The sequence below is a fragment of the Podarcis bocagei genome (genome assembly GCF_964188305.1).
Source record: "Podarcis bocagei genome assembly, chromosome: 12".
NCBI lineage: Eukaryota > Metazoa > Chordata > Lepidosauria > Squamata > Lacertidae > Podarcis > Podarcis bocagei.
Genome location: NC_138137.1, coordinates 47,001,313 through 47,022,438, shown reverse-complemented (window position 1 = coordinate 47,022,438; position 21,126 = coordinate 47,001,313). Strand labels below are relative to the sequence as shown.

Sequence of the window (21,126 nt, the reverse complement as noted above, 5' to 3'; positions counted from 1 at the left end):
TCGTACCTTTGAAGTCCAGGCGGCGCTACAGGACCGCTACTGGCGGTGGAACTGGAGCAGCTTTTCCCAACGGCGCTTTCTAGAGCTAGGAAAAGACAAGCGTCACTTCCGTTCTACTACAGTGTTTTTCCCCATTAATAACTTCCAATAAGTAACTGACGTTTAAGTCCGTATCTGCGCGTGCGCAGCGAGCTTTTCTCGTTCCGGTCTCGTTTATTTCCCCCCTCTCTCGCGAGAACGGACGAAACCGGACGTCCTGCCTTCCCCTTCCGGCCCCCGTGTACCTCTCTCTTTAACTCCGGCAAAGGGGCCGGACGGACACGCCGCAACCATGGCGCTCTACAACTTCAAGAAAATCATGGTGGTCCCGTCTGCCAAGGTAAAAGGAGGACGGCTCCCTTCTTTCGTGATTCGAACGGCGCGCGGGAGCTTCTGACTGCGGCTGCGCCGTTTCTGTGGGAACACGGCGGCCCCGGTTAGCGCGTGGCGCTGGAGTGGGGGAAGGGAGAGGCCACGTGCCGGAGAAGGGGGAGGCCACTTGACGTGCCTGGCCACTCATTGGCTCTCTTCTCCACGTGGCTCGCGGCTGCGCTACTCCACAGTGTGGGTTTTTTTTGGGGGGGGGGGAGCTGTGCCTGTTGAATTTCTGCCTGTAGCGCTGCTGCATATGGTACCAGCAGTGCCGGATTTACGCACAGTGGTACCTCGGGTTAAGAACTTAATTCGTTCTGGAGGTCCGTTCTTAACCTGAAACTGTTCTTAACCTGAAGCACCACTTTAGCTAATGGGGCCTCCCGCTGCTGCCACACCACTGCTGCACGATTTCTGTTCTCATCCTGAAGCGAAGTTCTTAACCCGAGGTACTATTTCTGGGTTAGCGGAGTCTGTAACCTGAAGCGTATGTAACCCGAGGTAACACTGTATAAGCTAAACAAGCTATAGCTTAGGGTCACACTCTCTTGGGGGCCCCCAAAAAAATTAGAGGAAAAAAACAACAGGATGTACATTGCCAAAATATAAGATAAAAAACAAAATAAAATAGAACCTGCATACAGCAACAGTGTTTTGGGTTGTGTAGGCTCCTATGATGTAAGTAATGGGCCCTGCCTGCTAGCCTGCTCCCTAAAATATCACTGGTTTGTTCATTTCTATATCAATTAATTTGATAAAATACATATTTTGTTATGAGCAAATGGCTTTAGATACCTGTTAGGTCTATATAGCTTGTATTCAAGACAAAAAACAGCAACAATTTGTTATTGACAAAGGACAGCTGGACATATAAATTACCATTACCTTCAGTAGCTTAGGCCCTCATCAAACCTAAATCCGGCCCTGGGTGCCAGGGATGGGTAAGAATAGGAAGCGATCCTATTTTTCTCTCCCCGCCTCCTGAAAGACACGTGACCCTAATAGTGACACTATTTGTGTATTAAATTTGTCGCAGAATTGTAGAGTTTGGAAAGGGGGCCCTCCGAGGGTCATCTAGTCCCACCCCCCTGCCGTGCAGGAATCTCAACACAGAATCCTTGTCAGCCGCTTTAATCTTGCGACTTAACAACCAGTCAAATAGGCAGCAAACCCCACGTTAAAACTTAAAGGGAAGAGAAACACATAGAAAACTTACCGCCTGTTACTTCTAAAAGGCTGCAGATATTTAAAAGGCCTGCTTTCAGAGGAATGGTTTTGCCTGGAGCTCCTCAATTATTGATGTGTTTTTTTGTTCCTAAGGTGCTAAGCGAGGAACCAGGGATCCTTTGGCCCTCTGAATGCTTCTGAATCACAACTCCCATGAGTGTGGCCAGCAGCAAGGGGTGGGGGGAGTCGTAGTTCAGTGATGTCTGGTTGGGCCAGAGATTCCCCACACCTGTGGCTGTTAAGACAGAAGCACAACAACAAAAACGGACAAATAATGTCTCAACAAATGACACTGATCTGTAAAAAATGTTACTTGGGGGGAAAAGAGAGAGAGAGAGAGACATTGCACATACTTTTGTAAACGAAGAAAATCTTTAATAAAATACATTTTAAAAAATGGGCAAGTAAGCAAATGAAAGCATGCGTAATGGCTAAAAAGCTGCATTCAAACAGACATTTAAATAAAATTGCTCTTGGTTTTAAAAAGGCTGACTTTTAATTATTATTTTTTTAAGTCTGGGGAAAGAACTGTCTTTTTCTTTTTTGCCTTGTGCTTAAATGATAGCAGAGGGGTTTCCAGGCATGTTTCCTTGGGAGTCATGCTCAAAGGAAGCCACCATTGAGAAGGGCTTCTTTTGATCATCACCTGCTGGCACTTCAGATGACAGTCTTGGATGAATGTGGCAGGTGCGTCCTCACTGTGAATTGGTGAAGTCTGAATTACTCTTGTAACATTCCGTGAGAGAAATTAAACTGTATGGGCGTTTCTATGTTGGTTCACACCCATGTTTCTTGGAAGTGAAACGGAGGGCTCTCTTCTGGAGGTGGAAGCTACAGGATCAGTACTTGATGTGCTTTCAGTTTCTGATAAATTCTCCCCGGTCATTGTATGTCCTTAAATGGTTTTGGTAGACAATGCCAGGAGCCTGAAGCATAGCATCCTTTCCTTTGCTTGTTTCCAGGCCTAGCAGAGAAGCAAGCATCACCATCCAGATGATCTGTCTTTATTTTTCTTAGATGTTGCACTCTTTATTCGGATGGGTCCTAAGCTCCATCTCACTATTACCTTGGTTTGCTAGATTCATGGGAGGTGTTGCAGTTTCACAGCTGGACAAAAAATGGCAAGGAATTGGCATCTGTCATGGGGCTGAGATGCCATATGTGGCACCCAGGGGGTTCCAGGTTCAATTCCCAGCTACTCTGATCAGGGTAGATTTGATTTAAATCAAATCAATTTAAATCACAATTTAAATCTAGTCAGTAAGATTTGATTTAAATCTTTTTTTTTTTGCAGAAAGACTCATTCTTGTTGGTATAATCTTAATATTTACAAACAGATGAAGGTTTCATTTTTGGAATAATAGCTGTAGTTTTTACAGTTATAATAAAAATTACTGATTTGGTTGTACTATTAGAAATATATAGACTGATAATTATGAAATTATTGTGAGGTTTAATAAGTTAACTGTTTATATAATATGACAACTTTTCTGCTATACTTTATTGGAAGGAGAAAAATAATCATTAATAACAATTTAAACAATTTATTTGACTAAAACAACAACATTATAGCATATGCCTCCATGTTTGTTAACTGATGTGGTTAAACAATTTAAAAAAAAAATTAGACTGAGTTTTAGCACACACGAAAAACTTGAACAAATCCTTATTTCCTGATGAATAGCCTTTGTTTTTTTATGATAATTTTTATTAATTTTCCAAACATATAATAAAACACAAACAAACAAAAGCATACAAGATGAATAGCCTTTGGACTAAAAAGTAACTTAAATAGAAAACTATCTTTAGGAAGATTTTTCCTCCAAAAATCCAATTTAAATTTTAAAAATTTATTTTAAAAAAATCATTGATTTTTATCCACCCTGACTCTGATTTAAGGAGGATTGCAGATTGCCGCACTGGAAAATATCTCTTCCAGAGACCCTGGAAATCTGTAGCTGGTTGGAGTAGATGATACTATGCTAGATGTATGATGCAGCATAGTGGAGGATCATGTTTTTGTATGGCTGTTAAAATCACATGAACATTTGCTTTCCTTAAAAAAAAGAAAGAAAGAAAGTTAAAAAGATTTTTACTTTCTGAAGCATTATTTCATTGCAGTTAAGATGGCCTTAAGCAACCAGGTGTCCTGTTAAAATCACATGAACATTTGCTTTCCTTAAAAAAAGAAAGAAAGAAAAAGATTTTAACTTTCTGAAGCATTATTTCATTGCAGTTAAGATGGCCTTAAGCAACCTGTGTCCTCCATCTGTTTGAGACTACAACTCCCACTAGCCAGCACAGCCATTCTGGTCGAGGCTGATGGGAGTTGTAGTCCAAAACAGATGGAAAACATTGAGTTCGTGAAGACTGCCTAAAATGCTTTAATTCTGGGGCTCAGGAAGCATGCTTGCTGTATTTGTTATATTAAATTTGTTGTATTAAATTAAGCTTTTCCCCAATTGCTGTTAATGCTCCATGACCTACATGGAGAAGATCAGGTTTTTTGGTACATTTTACCCTCCCAGATCCTAGATGGCAGATTTGCTATGGTTCTCTTTAAGGAGCCTTTAAGGAACATGAGAGAGCTTGAAACAGTCTCTCATGTATTTTTCTACTGTAGATTTGATTAAGGAATTGAAGAACACATAATTTATCCCCAAAATACTTGATTGATTGATTGATTGATTGATTGATTGATGTTGACACTTTATATTGAAATGAGTTATAATTGAAATTAGTGGAACTTTGACACATATGTGCTTAAGAACAGAGAGCAAGTCTGTTAGGGCAATGAAGGGGTTTGGGGTAGATTTTTAAGCACAATCAATATCAGTAAAATTATGTGAAATTGCTGTTCTTTTAACCGTGGGTTAAAAGATTTTGTTCAGAGGCAAGCAGGCAATGACTGCATGTCTCATGATCCCTAGTCTTAAGGGCTTTCCAGAGTTATTTGCCCTGTCGCAGCCCACTTGACCGAACTCTTCCTTTCTGCTTTCAACTACAGGTGTGAGTTTTTGACTCTTGTTTTATTGTGATGTTTGGTGACTTTGAAAACACTAAACACTTCCTTGCCGTTTGTTTTTTAACTGCAGGACTTCATAGACCTGACGTTATCCAAGACGCAGCGGAAGACACCCACAGTAATTCATAAGCATTACCAGATTCACCGCATCCGTCATTTTTACATGAGAAAAGTAAAATACACCCAACAAAATTACCACGATAGGCTCACCCAAATCATCATGGATTTCCCAAAACTAGATGTAAGTGGCTTTGGCAGGAGGCAGTTGAACACAAAAAGTTATTCCAAGCCCAGTGTTATACTCTCTGCATGATACATGGCCAAAAAAACTTGCAAAAATCTTTCTTTTGGGTAAACCGTATCTGGTTTCTTAGAGAAAGGTTATGTACTGTATTTTTTGCTCTATAAGACTCACTTTTTCCCTCCTAAAAAGTAAGGGGAAATGTGTGCGCGTCTTATGGAGCAAGTGCAGGCTGCGCAGCTATCCCAGAAGCCAGAACAGCAAGAGGGATTGCTGCTTTCACTGTGCAGCGATCCCTCTTGCTGTTCTGGCTTCTGAGATTCAGAATATTTTTTTCCCTTGTTTTCCTTCTCCAAAACTAGGTGCGTCTTGTGGTCTGGTGTGTCTTATAGAGCAAAAAATACTACTTCAAGTTCTTTCTTTTACAATATTATAAATTGGTCTATAAAGCCCTAAATGGTTTGGGGACTAGTTATCTTGGGGAAAGCCTGCAGTATCCTGCCAATAAGGTGAGTTCTGCTGGCACGTCTCTCTTGACCGCACCATCACCCGATGAAGTCTGGATTCCTGGAACTTGGCATAGGGCTTTCTCAATAGCTGCCCCTCCAGTTGTGAAATTCTCTTCCCTTGTACCTTACAGTGGCACTGGCATTAATGAGCTTTTAGTGCCAAGTGGAAATCTTCCCCTTTTGCCTGGTTCCCACAAGCTGACATTTTAATAACAGACGGGGAACACTTGCATCAGCGTCTGGGTTTGCTGGATTTGTTTTATTGCTTTATGAAACCGATGTAACGCATATGTTGCGACAGCTTAGGGTGACGTTTGGCTATCTATCCCCGAAACAATGTAGCATATGTTGATAAGGTACAGTATGGACAAAGTCACCCTTCCTCTGGACAAGTTCAGGGCGATGTACAGGGTGAGTCTTTTAAAAGGCCCTGTGGAACATGTGTATTCTATATCTATGGGGTCTCTTTTAAAGGACTCGCCCTGTACAACAGACATTAAAAACATATGTCTCTTAACCTTATTTTACTATGATTTGCTGCTTATTGAGAAGGAGAGAGTCATGTAGGATTTTGGATAGTGTTCTGTGAAAATATATGCACGGTTTGTTTGAGTCTTTCTGGCAAAATGAATAATCATATGTTTTAAAGACTGTATTATACAGTAGACAAGATTCCGCTTGCTGATACAGCTTGCGTTGATCATTGAGTGTGCAAGTTTCTAATTCTGTAGAGTTTATTGCTCCTTGGCTCTTGAAAGCTTGCATGCTCCTACACCGACCTGGGCTGAGCTAAGGAATGCTGTTTTAATTTGTAACACTTTTTAAAAATCCGCTGTTTTGAACATGGTCAATGGTGTAGCATAGTTCAGTTTCTTCTTAGGGTTGCATCGTTCTAGTTGCTTTTTATGCAAAGAGAAGGCTAGGTTGAGCAAGAAAGACCTTGCTAAAGAGAGTAAATTTCTTTCTTTGCAGTGCATTATGGATGCAGGACCTGTTCTCCATTTTTGCCTAGGTCTGTGCTCTCTATGGTCATCAGATACGAAAACCTTAACCTAGGATTCAATGAGCTCCACAGACTCATACAAGAAGATTGTGTTAGCCTTGTTCAGAGGTTCCCAAGCTTTGGTCTCCAGCTATTTTTGGACTACAACTCCCATCACCCTTAGGTGGCTGGACCCAGTGGTTAGGGATGATGGGAACTGTAGTCCAAAAAAAAAAAAAGCTGGTGGCCCAAGTTTGGGAAACCCTGGCCTAGTTGAATTGTGTGACATTCCTCTTCTGAGCAGGTTATTTTTTCTCTTGGGCTGTGTACACACTGTGTACACACGCTCTGCATTGAGTGCACTTTTCCACTCATGGTTTGGGAAGTGGTGTATGGATGACATTAGCCTCAGTCCATATATATCTTGTTATTTCTTTGTTTTTAATGTGTTTTGTCTTAAAACCAGCTTTAATCTGAATTGAGAAAAAGAACAACCTAGCTGCATTTCAAACTAGTAATGTGTACACAGCCTTATTCTTAAGTTTGTCTTCCATCCTTTAACCTGATGGTTCCCAGGGCGGTACTCAACAATATATTAAGTACCCAAACCAATACAAGAGCCATAAAACCATTATGATAACCAAACGAAAAGCAAGAAATCAGTAATTCAGAATACATAGCAGCAGTTTACATTTTACATCAGCCCAAATAATAAGCCTAGGGAAATAAATGCCTCTTAATCTGGTGCACAAGGACAGATAGTGTAAGAGACAGCAGTATCTTTGTGACAGCGGTGGGGGTCTTTTTATGGTCATCTGACATTATATTGATTTCAGATGATTGTCAGATGGATAGCCACACAGCAGGAGAATTGTTGAGGAAAACTGCCTTGAGGTTCCCTACTCCTGCCTTGTAGGAAGGAACCTCCATATCTAGGATGCCACAACAGAGAAGGCCCTGGTCTACATTGTTGCACCACAAACAATAGATGTAAACAAATATGAGCGGGCTGCTCCTGGATTTATGCTGCATCATAGAATGTTTATTTGAACTTTCATCTAGTTTCAAAATCAGTTTACTGTGGCCCGAAATTCCTTTGAGCTTGTGGAAGTAGTCAGCCCTCTGGACCTTGGCTGTGCTACTTAGCAAAGGTCAAACTGCTAAGAAGTTTGCATATTGACATAAGTTTCGTTCTTTTTTTTTCAGGACATCCATCCATTTTATGCAGATTTGATGAACGTTCTTTATGACAAAGATCATTACAAGTTGGCTTTGGGGCAAATTAACATTGCAAAAAATCTGATTGACAAGTAAGAGCTTAATATTTAGTTGTTGTCCATGCTTCAAAAAACATTTCTGTTGTTTGGATCACTGTAACACATACACATAGGGACGCGGGTGGTGCTGTGGGTTAAACCACTGAGCCTAGGGCTTGTTGATCAGAAGGTCGGCGGTTCGAATCCAGGGTGAGCTCCCGTTGCTCGGTCCCTGCTCCTGCCAACCTAGCAGTTCGAAAGCACATCAAAGTGCAAGTAGATAAATAGGCACCACTCCGGCGGGAAGGTAAACGGTGTTTCTGTGCACTGCTCTGGTTCGCCAGAACTGCTCTGCGGTTCTTCCTTATAAAGCCATGCCTTTGAAACATGAAGAAATGCCTGCATATTCCTTGGGACTTACCCTTTCATTTCCCCCTTTCAAGTGTTCCAGTTCTGTGCTCAGGTATTAGGATGGTGGAGAGGGCAACAAGCTTCTAGGGGCCTCAACACAAGTTTGACTTCTGTTTTTGAAATACAGCGTTGCCAAAGATTATGTACGGCTGATGAAATATGGAGATTCCCTTTACCGATGCAAGCAGCTGAAGCGAGCTGCTCTGGGACGGATGTGTACAATCATCAAAAGACAGAAGCAGAGCCTGGAGTACTTAGAACAAGGTGGAGTATATCAGGGGTGATAGCAGAACAGACTTCCTACTTTATTGCGATACCACCCTGTCCCTGCTCAGTAAGTTCATACCGGCCTCTCAGGCTTCTTGTCCCAACTTTACCTTCACAACCGCCCTGTGAGGCTGAGAAAGTGACAGACTGACGATCACCCAACGAGTGCCGTGGCTGAGTGATGGTTCTAATACTCTTCTGGCAGCAATAATCATTGCAGCACTTTGGCTGTCATTAGACAATGAACTTTAGTAGTAATAAAGTTAATCTGCCAGAAATGGGCCCATTCAATAATATCCCTGGCCAGTCTTCATGTTCAGCCAGAGAGAGTATACGAGACTCTCCTTGCTTCTACAAGAAGTAGATAGCCTGGTGTGTCTTCATTTAAGGCGTGGAACTTTTTGCCAATTAATATTAAGCAAGAGCTGTTAGCACATTTCCAATTGTGCAATGAAACATCCCCTCCCCATAACTCTTCTGCCCCAGAACAAATTTACGGAACATTCGAAGAGACGGCAGGGAAGTTCTGTTGCGCAATTGGACTGCTTTGTGGATACTGTCTTTTGTTCAAAATGCCTGCTTAGGACTCTTCTGCTTACACCGGGCCTATCAGACGCATAGCTCAGCCATTGGTAATTGTGCATCAGTGCCCAGATGCTAAGTATTTTTAGACTTCAACAAATGAAAGATTGTCTTTATTTTTTACAGTGCGTCAGCATTTATCTCGCTTGCCAACCATCGACCCTAACACACGGACTCTCTTACTGTGTGGTTACCCGAATGTTGGGAAATCCAGCTTTATAAACAAGGTTTGTGGATATTTGTATGGCTTCGGAGCCAAAGGAAAGTACCATGCGATCATAAGCTACTTTTTCTGCTCGGAAGCAAATCCCATTGAGTTCCATGCAACTTGCTCCCTAGTAAATGTGTTTAGGATAGTAGCCTTAGTTGAGTTTATATTCAGCTAGGGATGTGCTGCCTCTTAATGAGTGAATAGATATTTTAAATATTTGAGTAGATAAAGGGTCACATTCCATTTTAAGGGCTGCAATATCAGCGGTGGTCATGGCCAGGGCCAGATCAACATGTGTTACAGAGTACTGCATTCAAGCTATGCAAAATTTGGAGGTTTCTATGCACAATCTCTCCACCTGGGCACAGGTGCTGTAGCACTTTGCACACCTGCGATTCCCAGGAGGTATTCAGAGTATAATGTCTTTGACAGTGGCGGTAGAACACAACTATGGTGGATAGTAACCATTGATAGTCTTGTCTTCCATGAATTTGTTTAATCCTCTTCTAAAGCCCTCCAAGTTGGTGGCCATCACAGTCTCCTGTGGAAGCAATTTCCATATTTTAACTATGCACTGCGTGAAAAAGGACACATTCCATCCTTGAGGTTGGGGTAGGACCAGAGAAGAGGGTAGGATGGGGAGAATCTCAGGGTCTGGATAGAGAGACCTGGAGCTTGGAAGTTCCACCCCGAGTGCTAAACAGAAGATACTTGGTTTTACATATTCTGAGTTCCAGAACAGAAAATATCTTCTCTTTCCTACCCCACGCCTAAATAAGTGTGCTCTAGTTTGAACTGCAGTGGCTCAGACATTTATCTTGTAAGAAGCCGAGTATGGCCCTTGTTTGTTCCATTTTGTTTGAAAAATGGAATTGTCTTATAAATGGAGAGACACTGCAACTTTGGGACTTCTTGTGTTTCAGGTGACGAGAGCAGATGTAGAGGTGCAGCCGTATGCCTTCACCACAAAATCTCTGTTTGTGGGCCACATGGATTACAAGTATCTGCGTTGGCAGGTAAGGACTTTGCTGTAGCAATTAGTTGGGGCGGATCTTTCTCCTTCAGGGTAGTGCTGTGAATCGTGGTTACATATCCTTATGACCGCTGCTCCTTGTGTGCATTTTTCTAATCTATGATTTGTGCTGAAGAAGATTCCAGTGAAACAGTCAGATTATCTGGGATCACTGTCCTACGTTGTTATTCACTTACTACTTCGGCACCATGAACGCCTAAAAAGTTCCACCGCTTAGCTATGTTGTTATTCACTTACTACTTCGGCACCTGAATGCCTAAAAAGTTTTACCGCTTAGCCCACAGGATAGCATCTACAGTGGTACCCCGCAAGACGAATGCCTCGCAAGACGGAAAACCCGCAAGACGAAAGGGTTTTCTGTTTTGGAGGCGCTTCGCAAGACGAATTTCCCTATGGGCTTGCATCGCAAGACGAAAGCCCATAGGGAAATGCTGGCGGTCGGGAGCAAAGACTTTTGCCCACAGCCGGCCTTCAGAAGAGGACCTCTTCTGAAGGCCGGCGGGGGGCAAAAGTCTTTGCTCCCCCCGCCTGCCTTCCCCCCCCCCCCGCCTGCCCCGGGCGATCTTAAAATGCTGGCGGGCGGGAGCGAAGCGTTCGCTGCCGACCCCCAGCATTTTAAAATCTCCCCGTGTCCCGGGAAGGTTTTAAAATGCTGGGGGTCGGCAGCGCTTCGCTCCCGACCCCCAGCATTTTAAAACGCTGTTCCGAAGGGGGGGGGGCGGGGACACCTGCCCCAGCCGCCCCACTTCGGAAAGCTGTTCCGAAGTGGGGAGGGGGGGCGGGGACACCTGCCCCAGCCGCCCCACTTAGGAAAGCTGTTCCGAAGTGGGGAGGGGGGCGGGGACACCTGCCCCAGCCGCCCCACTTCGGAAAGCTGTTCCGAAGTGGGGAGGGGGGCGGGGACACCTGCCCCAGCCGCCCCACTTCGGAAAGCTGTTCCGAAGTGGGGCGGGGGGGGGCGGGGACACCTGCCCCAGCCGCCCCACTTCGGAAAGCTGTTCCGAAGTGGGGCGGGGGGGCGGGAACACCTTCTGAAGGCGGGCAGGGGGCGAAAGTCTTTGTCCCCCCTGCCTGCCTTCCCAGGGGCTTTTAAATCGCCCCGGACAGCGGAGAAGTCCTCCGCTGTCTGGGGCGATTTTAAAATGCCGCCCGCCAGCATTTTAAGATCGCCCCGGACAACGGAGAAGTCCTCCGCTGTCCCAGGGTTTTTTAAAATGCTGGGGGTGGGAAGAAAAGCCCTTGTCCCCCCCCCCAGCCTTCAGAAGAGGTCCGGGGACAGACTGTCCCCGGACCTTGGCTGAAGGCGGTTTCCCTAGGAACGCATTAATTGATTTTCAATGCATTCCTATGGGAAACCGTGCATCGCAAGACGAAAAAACCGCAAGACGAAGAGACTTGCGGAACGAATTAATTTCGTCTTGCGAGGCACCACTGTATTACTTTGTTTCAACTATAGACTTATTATACTTCTACGGTATTTATTTGATTTCAGATAGATTAGAGAATTTACAAGTGTACACATTTTGTTTTTGTTGTACTAAATTATGTATATTATGCAATAAGAATTGCAGTGCTATCTAGTATACTGGCCATCGTGTTGCTTGTGTTGTTTGTTGTGAATCGTATTTTGGCTTCCTAGAGCTCCTTATAAGGTTTCTGAACTTCCAATTAGCTGATTAGGATTCGTGATGTCTGCATTGAACTAGTTTGCCCTGGCGGTTGCCTTGCTTGCAATCTTCACCTTTGTAGCAAACTGCAAGCCAGGTTGGGAGTCTTCTTTTACAGTAATGGCCACTCCTTCCAAGCTGTAACCCTCTGAAGATTGAGCCCTTGTCTCAAAGCAGTTTTCAAAGAAATTTCTCCTTTTTAATAATGTTTGCCTAGTCTTGTCTCAGCCATGGACCCCAACGCAGCTCATTTGGTGCTCTTGTAGATGAGCTGATTGGGGTGATGCTCCTGTGTGTCTTCTCACCACTTATTGAGTCATCTGATGATACTCTAGCTCAGCTATCCACATGGCTACATAAGACAGGTTGTCTGGAAATGTGGGCGACTGTGGTTTCTAGACTTGAGGGTTGTGACGAAATAGTTGTAATCCTCTATGGCAATATAAACCTATTACAAAAGAGTGTCCTGGGCTTTTAGTCCTTGGAAGGGTGTTGACACTCTGTACTTAGCTGCCTAGCCATTGATTAATGTAACTTTCATGTTCTGGAGCTTTACCAAAAGACATAACACCCTCTACCAAAACCCTAAAACAAACCTGTCCAAATCTGCCTAGGAAGATCAGTTGGCATGCTTCAGTTTGTCCAAGTGAATGACTACAGTAACTTCAACTAGCTGTCCTGTACCCAGATGCTGTGCTTGTTTACTTCGAAGTAAATCTACCGAGTTCAATGGGACGTACTTGCAGGATATGTGGGTATGGGATTGCAGCCATTGATATTGCATGTAGGAGCAATAATTTCTTCGGTATTCTGAGCGATACTATTTCAGCATCCTTGCCTTCTGTTTTGCAGTTTAGGAGGAAGGGTTAATAGTATTTGAGTTGCAGAGGTGCTTGAAGCGCTGTTCCAGAAGTGGGGCTATTTTTCCTCCCTAGCCCAATTTCTGGTTTGCTTGTCAATGCATGTGAGATCAAGGACTTTAATTTTGTCTGTCTTCATTCTAGGTGGTGGATACCCCGGGTATTCTGGATCATCCCCTGGAAGAGAGAAACACCATTGAGATGCAGGCAATAACAGCACTTGCCCATCTTCGTTCAGCTGTCCTGTACGTCATGGATATATCAGAGCAGTGTGGGCACAGCCTGGAAGAGCAGCTCGAACTCTTCAGCAATATCAAGCCACTGTTTGTCAACAAGGTGGGCTGGGATTTAATATCTGATGCCGAGCTGCTGCTTTCTTGGTTATAAAATCTAGACTGGATGCTTAGTTCAATCTGTTATTTCCCCCTTTTTAACTTTCAGCCTCTAATAATTGTAGCAAACAAATGTGACGTGAAGAGGATTTCTGAGCTTTCTGAGGAAAACCAGGTAGGAAATTCTGTTCGTCCATCTGTCTTAAGGTTATGCACTGGCTCGGAGTGCAGCTTGAGTAATGGGGTAGATCAGGATGATATGGAGAAGACTCCTCCTTTGCAGAATCAGGTCATGCCATTAACAAGGCAAGTCGAAGTGGATCAGGATCAAACTCAATTTTCTGAGTAGCTCTGTCGCCTCCATTTTTCTAAAAAGTTAAACCCACAATTTTACCCTCACCATTTTTTGAGAAACAAAACCAAGTGGTCTGGGGAAACGGCCAGAACTTGAGAGGGGACAAGGTGGTGTTCTGGTAAGATCTTTTCATCTTGACAAAGAGGTTTAGCTTCCATTCACTGTGAATTATCCCCCCCCCGCACCCCAATCAGAGTGATTTGGGGAGGCAGTTCGTTTATTTCAAAGAGTTGTTCTTTGTGAGGGTCTTCTTTCTTGTCTGAATTTTGGCTGTGAGAGCAGGGAGTAAGCAGCAGAGTTACACTGCACAAGTAGGCTGCTTTCCCCCTGGTCATCTATTTTCCTAACAGACGGCTCAAAACCATAACTTGCTTTCTTTGGTGACTGTTCCAGTTTTTTTATACCAAAGGTGATATCACTTAGCATGATAGCCCCTGGACCAGTTTCCTGAATTTTAGCAGGCATTTTAGCCTGAAACTGGCAGGTGTAATCCACCTGCAGTGGTTCCTTTGCATGCAAATTTCATCCACATGTGAAAAAGAAAAACACTCTCCATTTTTCGGTTTCTAGTTTTAGTCGATGGTGGTTTCGGATTTAACTGGTCAGAGTCAGACATACGCAAGTAATGAGTTGAAGTGCAACAGTTTGGGTTGTATACACACTGTACTTTTCAGGCACAATACATTTAAAGCACATCCATAGCACATTTCCCCCCCATTCTGGGCACTGTAGTTCACAAAGTTAACAACTCCCAGCAACCCTTAACAGATTACATGCCCAGAATTTTTTGAGGAGGGAAACAGATGGAACTATGGTCTGCTTATTTGTAATTTATTTCACGGCCGATGTGACACATTCTAACATAACTGTTGTATCTTCCAGTTCATGAAGATCTTGTGTTTATTTTGATACCTTAGCAATAGAAGGCAGCAATATTTTTGTTGGGTTTAAGCATTTATTTTCACTACTGAATTCACGTGTGTCCGTCATGTTTTAGAAAATGTTTGCTGATTTAGAAGCAGATGGGCTTCCTGTCATCGAGACGAGCACCCTAACCGAAGAAGGAGTGATTCAAGTTAAAACAGAAGTGAGTCGTATGTATGTTTGTTTTTGTATAAGCTGTGTTCCAGACACTCTCATTGGGCTGGCCCAACAGTGACCTCCTCCACATTTAAAAGATTTGTGCTGCTTAGGGAAAGGCTACAATAATAATACAGTAATAGTAATACCTTGCACTAGACTAGAACACTGCTCTGGTTTGCCAGAAGCGGCTTAGTCCTGCTGGCCACATGACCCGGAAGCTGTGCGCCGGCTCCCTTGGCCAATAAAGCGAGATGAGCACAGCAACCCCAGAGTCGTCCGTGACTGGACCTAACGGTCAAGGGTTCCTTTACCCTTTACTTTTAATACCTTGCACTAGGACACTGCAGGAGAAATGTGAAGCCAAATCCAAAGGTGATTATTATTATTTATATTATTTATTATATTTGTTAGTTGCATTAGCTTGTCCAAGGCAATCAAAAGCGACCTGTGCAACCACAAAACCTACCTATTTCAGCAAATGTTTATGGCATAGGACCACCTGCTCTTTTACCTTTTGCTCATGGTTGTTTTGACCAACCTTTTGTTCTGTTAGCTGCTGGTAGCTGAACTGGAAGCCTGTTTGGAAAACTGTAAAGAGGAGGAACATTAATGATAGGCTTTCTTCATTGTTCCATTCCCTCTAATAGGGAACTTAGATGGTTGATTGCCAAACAATTTACAAGCTAGAGAGAGTAATCCAAAAAGAAAGGAGTGTTTTATATGTGCTGGGGGACCTTTTGGCCCTCCCGTTCCAGACTGACAAGTATGTGAAGTTCTTTTAAAATGGCCTCCTTAGTGGAAAGGCAGAAAAGTCTGGCGATAATGGGCCTGTTGATGCAAGCACTGGCTTGCTCTGTAGGTGAATTCTAGATCAGAGACATTAAGCTTAATATTAGGGAAGATGGGATTAAACCAGGAAGTTGTAAAAGAGAGTCAATCTTGGCCTTCTGGAAATTTATAATGATTTTACCCTGCAGAGTCAATTTTTTTAGGATTTCAAATTGGTGGTTTGATAGCGCATGAGTAGTTAAAGAATTAGGGCGGCCATCTTGCTTGGTGATTTCACACACCCCCAGTCTGGTGCAGATGTAGTGCTTTCTTTTCACTGTGGTTATGAGATGGAGAGCCTGTGAACCTGTGGGTGCTCCCAGTTTTCTTTCCCCTGCTGTTTTTTCAGTGACAGTAAGGATGGAATTTGGGAGCCTGTGGGGTACTCCTGCTCAGTAAAACTGACGTTAAGAAATTGGGAGCCATTATGTTTGCGTGTTATTCGTTTGCTTTCATGAGCATGTTTTTTTGAATTCCTATTTTATATGTTCTCAGGCCTGTGACAGGTTGCTGGCCCATCGTGTTGATACCAAAATGAAAGGAAACAAAGTACACGATGTACTGAACAGGCTCCACTTAGCTATCCCCTCCAAAAGAGACAACAAGGTTGGTGTGTGTGCCCATTATACCTCTGTCATCCCCTGTCACCTCCTATTTCAGCAATGTATGTATATATAATACACATGCATCTAATCAAAACAGTCTTGGTCTTTTTTTCTTTCTTTTTTCTTTTTCTTTTTCTTTTTTTTTTGCTTTCACATGCTGATAAATGCAATTACGATTTGTTTGTTTTTTGTTTTTAAACTGCTTCCTTGAGCTCATCTTGGTTTTATCCTTTAATCTTAGGAAAGGCCACCTTTTATCCCTGAAGGTGCCCTGCTCCGCAAAAAACGCATGGAAGTTGATGCGCCTAAAAAGAAACTGGTAAGCATCTTTTGAAAGATTTTCCCAGGAGAAGAAGAGCAAAATTTGTGTGAAGCTTTTAAAAAAGGGCCCTTTTTAATGCTGTATGCTTGTTCACAGGAGAAAGATATTGAAATGGAAATGGGAGACGAGTATGTTTTGGATCTTAAGAGTAAGTGGTAACAGTAATCTTAATGTTCACACTAGAGGTGTCACTGGATGTAGTTTTCCCATTAGCAGACAGTTCAGGTAGAAAACTGCAAGGTTAACTTCAGCCGTTGTGTGTGGTTAGGAGCCCTGTTTAGGGAAGTTTTTAATGTTTGGTGTTGCTCCTTTTTTATTATTAATATTCTGTTGGGAGCCGCCCAGAGTGGCTGGGGAAACCCAGCCAGATGGGTGAGGTATAAATTATTATTATTATTAACATAATTATTACCTTATGCTCTTAGTCTACTGGATAATACTGATGTTCACCTAATTTTCCATCAGGGACTATATGTTAAAGTTGATGGAGGGCTTTGTCGGTTTGCATAAGGAGTGAACAACCTGCAGCCTTTGGCCTAATGTCATGCATCCCTTTCCCGAATTACCCTCTCCTGTGCTGCCACTGGCAAAGCTGCTTTGGGTGGAGGGAGGGTAGCAGGTGTCAGAAAGTGAGTGACCTTTCTAGGCAGTCAGCTTTTTGGACAGGTAATAATTCAAAATACAAGGGGTTTTTTTTGACGAAGTCTAAGGTTAAAAGAAGATTGTTCTGGTTGCCAGACAGGTTTATCAACTTTGGACCACCTGCTGTAATTTCCTGCTGTAACGATGAAATAGTAGCTTCTGTGCTGCACAAATTAATAATTCTGTGTGTTGTTCCCCTCCCCCCCCTTTAGAATACTGGGATCTAATGAATCCATCTGAAAAATATGATAAGGTGCCAGAGATCTGGGAAGGACACAACATAGCAGATTATATTGACCCAGATATCATGAAGGTAGGAGTTATCCCCATTAACTTCACACTTCAATGTACAGAAAATGTGTGCACTCTTGTCATGACATGAATCTACAGAACATTCTGTCAAGCTATGCATTTCTTGTCTAGCCTCTTATTAAGAAGAATCACAACTAAGAAGAATGAATTGATTGACTCCGTAAAACCATCACTCTGCTTCTGCCTTTAATCTTGGTTCAGAAATTGAGGACTTCTGATATGGCAGTTAGGAGTTTGAGCATTAACTATCTGAAAGGCTCTGTTGATGAATATTTGAAGCATGCATATTGTAAAAGTTTCTAATGCATTGTGTGTGACGTCTTTAAAGAAACTGGAGCAACTGGAGGAAGAGGAGGAGCTGAGGCAAGCAGCTGGAGAATATGACAGCGACTCAGAAAGCGAAGATGAGGAAATGATGGGCATCAGACAGCTGGCACAACAGATTAGAGAGAAAAAGAAACTCAAGATGTTGGCATCCAAAGAGAAAGATACCCAGGGGCCCAGGATGCCGAGAACGGCGAGAAAGGCAGGTTTCAAACATTTTGTTAAGAATGTGTTGGGGCCTGACTGCAGTTAAGGGATTAAGGGATTTACGTGTGTTCCCTCCCACCCACTCACTTTCGTTACAAAACAAAAATCGAAGTTGTCATGGCTAGAAATGCCTGTTAGACTGCAGATTAAAAATAATGGCTTAGGCAGATGAAATAGTAACAGGTCCGTAAGCGATAGAAGAAGAAGAATGAGAATCTCCATTAACGTGTGTTCTAGTTTAGGACTTGTCAGAAACACAAGGATCACGCCTGAGGCCTGCTCTACGCAGTCAGCAGAACAAAGTTGTGGAATGAACTGGGACGTAGGAAGGTGACTTCTGTTGAGTCTGAGCTTTGGTCCACCCAACTCAGCACTGTCAACAGTGAGTGGCAGAGGTTCTCCAGGGTTTCATACAAGAGTTTTCCCCAGGCTACCTGGAGATGTCTGGATTGAGCCTGGGACCTTTTTTTATACGAAGCATGTGCTCTAGGTCTGAGCTATAGCCCTTCCCTATTTCAGACATGATTTTTTTATTTCACTCACACCCACCCACCCACACAACATTACAGTGGTGCTCTGCAAGACGAATGCCTCGCAAGATGGAAAACCCGCTAGACGAAAGGGTTTTCCGTTTTTGAGCTGCTTCGCAAGACGATTTTCCCTATGGGCTTGCTTTGCAAGACGAAAACATCTTGTGAGTGTTCCGATTTTTCCCTGCTTTCCCCCCCCCTTTTTCTAAGCTGCTAATAGCCTTTTAGCCGCTAATCCGCTAAGCCTTTAATAGCCGCTAAGCCGCTAATAGGGTTGCTTTGCAAGACAAAAAACCGCTAGACGAAGAGACTCGCGGAACGGATTAATTTCGTCTTGCGAGGCACCACTGTATAAGCTTCTAACAGTTCAACAAACAAATTTTACTATAGGCCACACACCCGCCTGCACTGGCATGTTTCAAAGCAACAAACAGGAGCTTAAGTGAACTCCCAGTTGTTCCTTTGCCAGAACAAGTTGCATTCCTTCATCCAAATTCTTCGTACAAGGCGTAGGGCTGATTGAGATCTGGCCCGTTGGGGTTGGGGTAAGGTTCCTCATGTCTGCCTTAAGCACAACAGTTTATTATTATTATTATTATTATTATTATTATTATTATTATTATTGCCTGCTTCCAGAAGCGTAGGCTCATTTGCTACCCATACTCTGTGTTGTCGTGTTGAGCATCCTGTATGCATGGAATGTGTGTTCTGGTACATGTTAAATTACACCTAAACTCATTTGGGGGGGGGGGGGAGAACAGCAGACCATTGACATTCCTGCTTTTATCTGTTTGTCTCCAAATTGTCACTGAAATCTATTTGGAACGTACACTGTAGGATTTCTCTTGTAGTTTTTGAACAGTGTACTGGATTGCTTCTTAGGCTCCTTTCTGCCACGTCAATATAAAAGTGTATTGATAACAGGGAAAATAATTGATGACTTGTGTCTTTAGGTTGAACGGAAGACATTAGAGAAGGAGATGACTGATCTCGGGCTTGATATGAGTGGTAAAAATGAGGTAAGACAGACTTTTTCTGCATTGATTGCTGTAGGCATTACTTTCATTATTTCTAAATGTTCTTATACTTCATTTTTCTGCCACAGGAAATAAAGCTGTGGCTTTTTTTGTTTGTTTTAAAGCCAGGTGGCGCCTGCAGGTCTCACACCGCGGGAGGCGATTGTGGGACCCAAGCAGTGTGTTGGTTGATGGAACCGCTGGGCTAAGCTGGCTCCAGGAATAAAGCTGTGTTAGATTAATATTGGATTAAGACTGGAATTCAGAGTCGAAAAAATCCTATTATTTAATAAAGTTTGTACTCATAAGCTGTTAGCTGAATTAAGTAGTATTTATGCTGAGGAACAGTGTGCAGCACCTGATAACTAATTTAGAAGATGAGGGGTTCTGATTGGGCTTTTCTTGGTTTGTGAATTTTCAGGCACATTATGTAGCCCAGGCAAGAAGATCCCGGAGTGTTACCCGTAAACGTAAACGAGAAGAATCTGTAACACCTACATCTGTGGCACGAAGTCGCAGTTCTTCCCGCACACCTCGCGATGTATCTGGCCTTCGAGACGTAAAGGTCTGTCTTAAGTTAGAGTTCTGGACGGTTTTATAGGATGTAGTATTGCAAATAGGCATTTATAAATCTGCACGTTGAGCTACTTTAATTAAGCAGAGGTTTTTAAGCATTTTAAATTGACTCGTAATACGTTTCGGTGTCATCAAGAGAAAATTAAATTACTTTAAAAAAACCTCTTCCTGTATATTTAGTACTGTATTGTTAGGATCAATTGATTCCTTTTAGTTCAAGCCATTTGAAGCAGAATCAGCCCGTGTTCAGTTCATCATCTGTACCGTCATATACTAAGGGTGGATGGTTAACCTGTGGCCCTCCAGATGTTTGCTGGACTACAACTCTCACCATCCCTGTTTGGCCATATTGCCTGGGGCTGATGGGAGTCTGAGCCCAACAAATTCTAGAGTGACTACAGGTAAGCTACGCCTGCACTAAGGGGATGTGATGGCAATAGGCCAGCTTGTCACTTATTTGGCTGAGGTGTCCAAGACTCGCCATGCACAAACATAGCTGGGAGTAAGTTCCACTGAACTTACTTCTGTGTAGGATTGTGCTGTTAATACTGGACAGGTAGGGTAGGGAGAAAGACCTAGGAAAAGGAGGTGGCCAGGCAAGATGGCTGAATTTACATACTGATGTGCAATAGCCAAATGAATTCAGGACTCATCTGGCTGTTTAGCTTTGCCTTTTTATATGTAGCTTATGCAAAGACACTTCTAGTGTTTGAGAGACCAATCCCTTTGCATTTTTAAATTGCTTCTATAGAAGGCACATTTATGGCTGTGTCTCAGATCCTAGTCTTATACTCTTAACCACTACTTCCCCAAGGGACTATAAGGCAATATTTGGGTCATATTATTGGTGTGGAGGATGAACCTCAAGTGGAGAAAGAATGCTTCACTTATTATGATTTTTTTTTATTTGTATAGATGGTGAAGAAGACTAAAACTATGATGAAGAAAGCTCAAACGAAAATGAACCGGTTGGGCAGGAAAGGGGAAGCAGATAGGCACGTCTTTGACCTTAAGCCCAAACATCTGTTTTCTGGCAAGAGGAAATCTGGTACAAACCAACGAAGATAAATGGCTTTACAAGGACAATATGAAAATAGCAATGCAAATTAAAGGCAACATATATATATAAAAGAAATAGTTTGTGGAGAATTTATTCCAGTGAAGTTGTGGTTTTATTGTTAGTTCTGTCATAATGAAGTATAAAATAAATAACCCAAACATTCATTCAGTTACTTCAGCAGAAGTACATACCAAATGATGCATATCTCAATCTGCTGGGGTACTTTTTCTCTGTACTGAATACCTGGAGGTC

At 42.9% G+C, this 21,126-nt stretch overlaps 1 protein-coding gene across 1 annotated transcript; it reads left to right on the top strand.

The window, feature by feature from the left end:
* The first annotated feature begins 220 nt into the window (after positions 1-220).
* Positions 221-20,949, top strand: GTPBP4 (GTP binding protein 4). Its single transcript, XM_081163654.1, has 17 exons — positions 221-379; positions 4,734-4,904; positions 7,602-7,705; positions 8,190-8,326; positions 9,038-9,138; positions 10,046-10,138; positions 12,827-13,018; positions 13,124-13,189; positions 14,367-14,456; positions 15,776-15,886; positions 16,127-16,204; positions 16,304-16,355; positions 17,062-17,162; positions 17,490-17,687; positions 19,176-19,241; positions 19,660-19,803; positions 20,730-20,949. Exons 1-17 carry the CDS (start codon positions 332-334, stop codon positions 20,880-20,882), a joined length of 1,905 nt encoding a protein of 634 aa, XP_081019780.1. The 5' UTR covers positions 221-331; the 3' UTR covers positions 20,883-20,949.
* The last annotated feature ends 177 nt before the right edge of the window (positions 20,950-21,126 follow it).

Coding starts and splice junctions, on each gene's coding strand:
- GTPBP4 (XM_081163654.1), top strand. CDS start 332: ATGGCGCTCTACAACTTCAAGAAAATCATGGTGGTCCCGTCTGCCAAG. Junction 4,905..7,601: donor TGGATTTCCCAAAACTAGAT/GTAAGTGGCTTT, acceptor TTTTTTTTTCAG/GACATCCATCCATTTTATGC. Junction 8,327..9,037: donor CCTGGAGTACTTAGAACAAG/GTGGAGTATATC, acceptor TATTTTTTACAG/TGCGTCAGCATTTATCTCGC.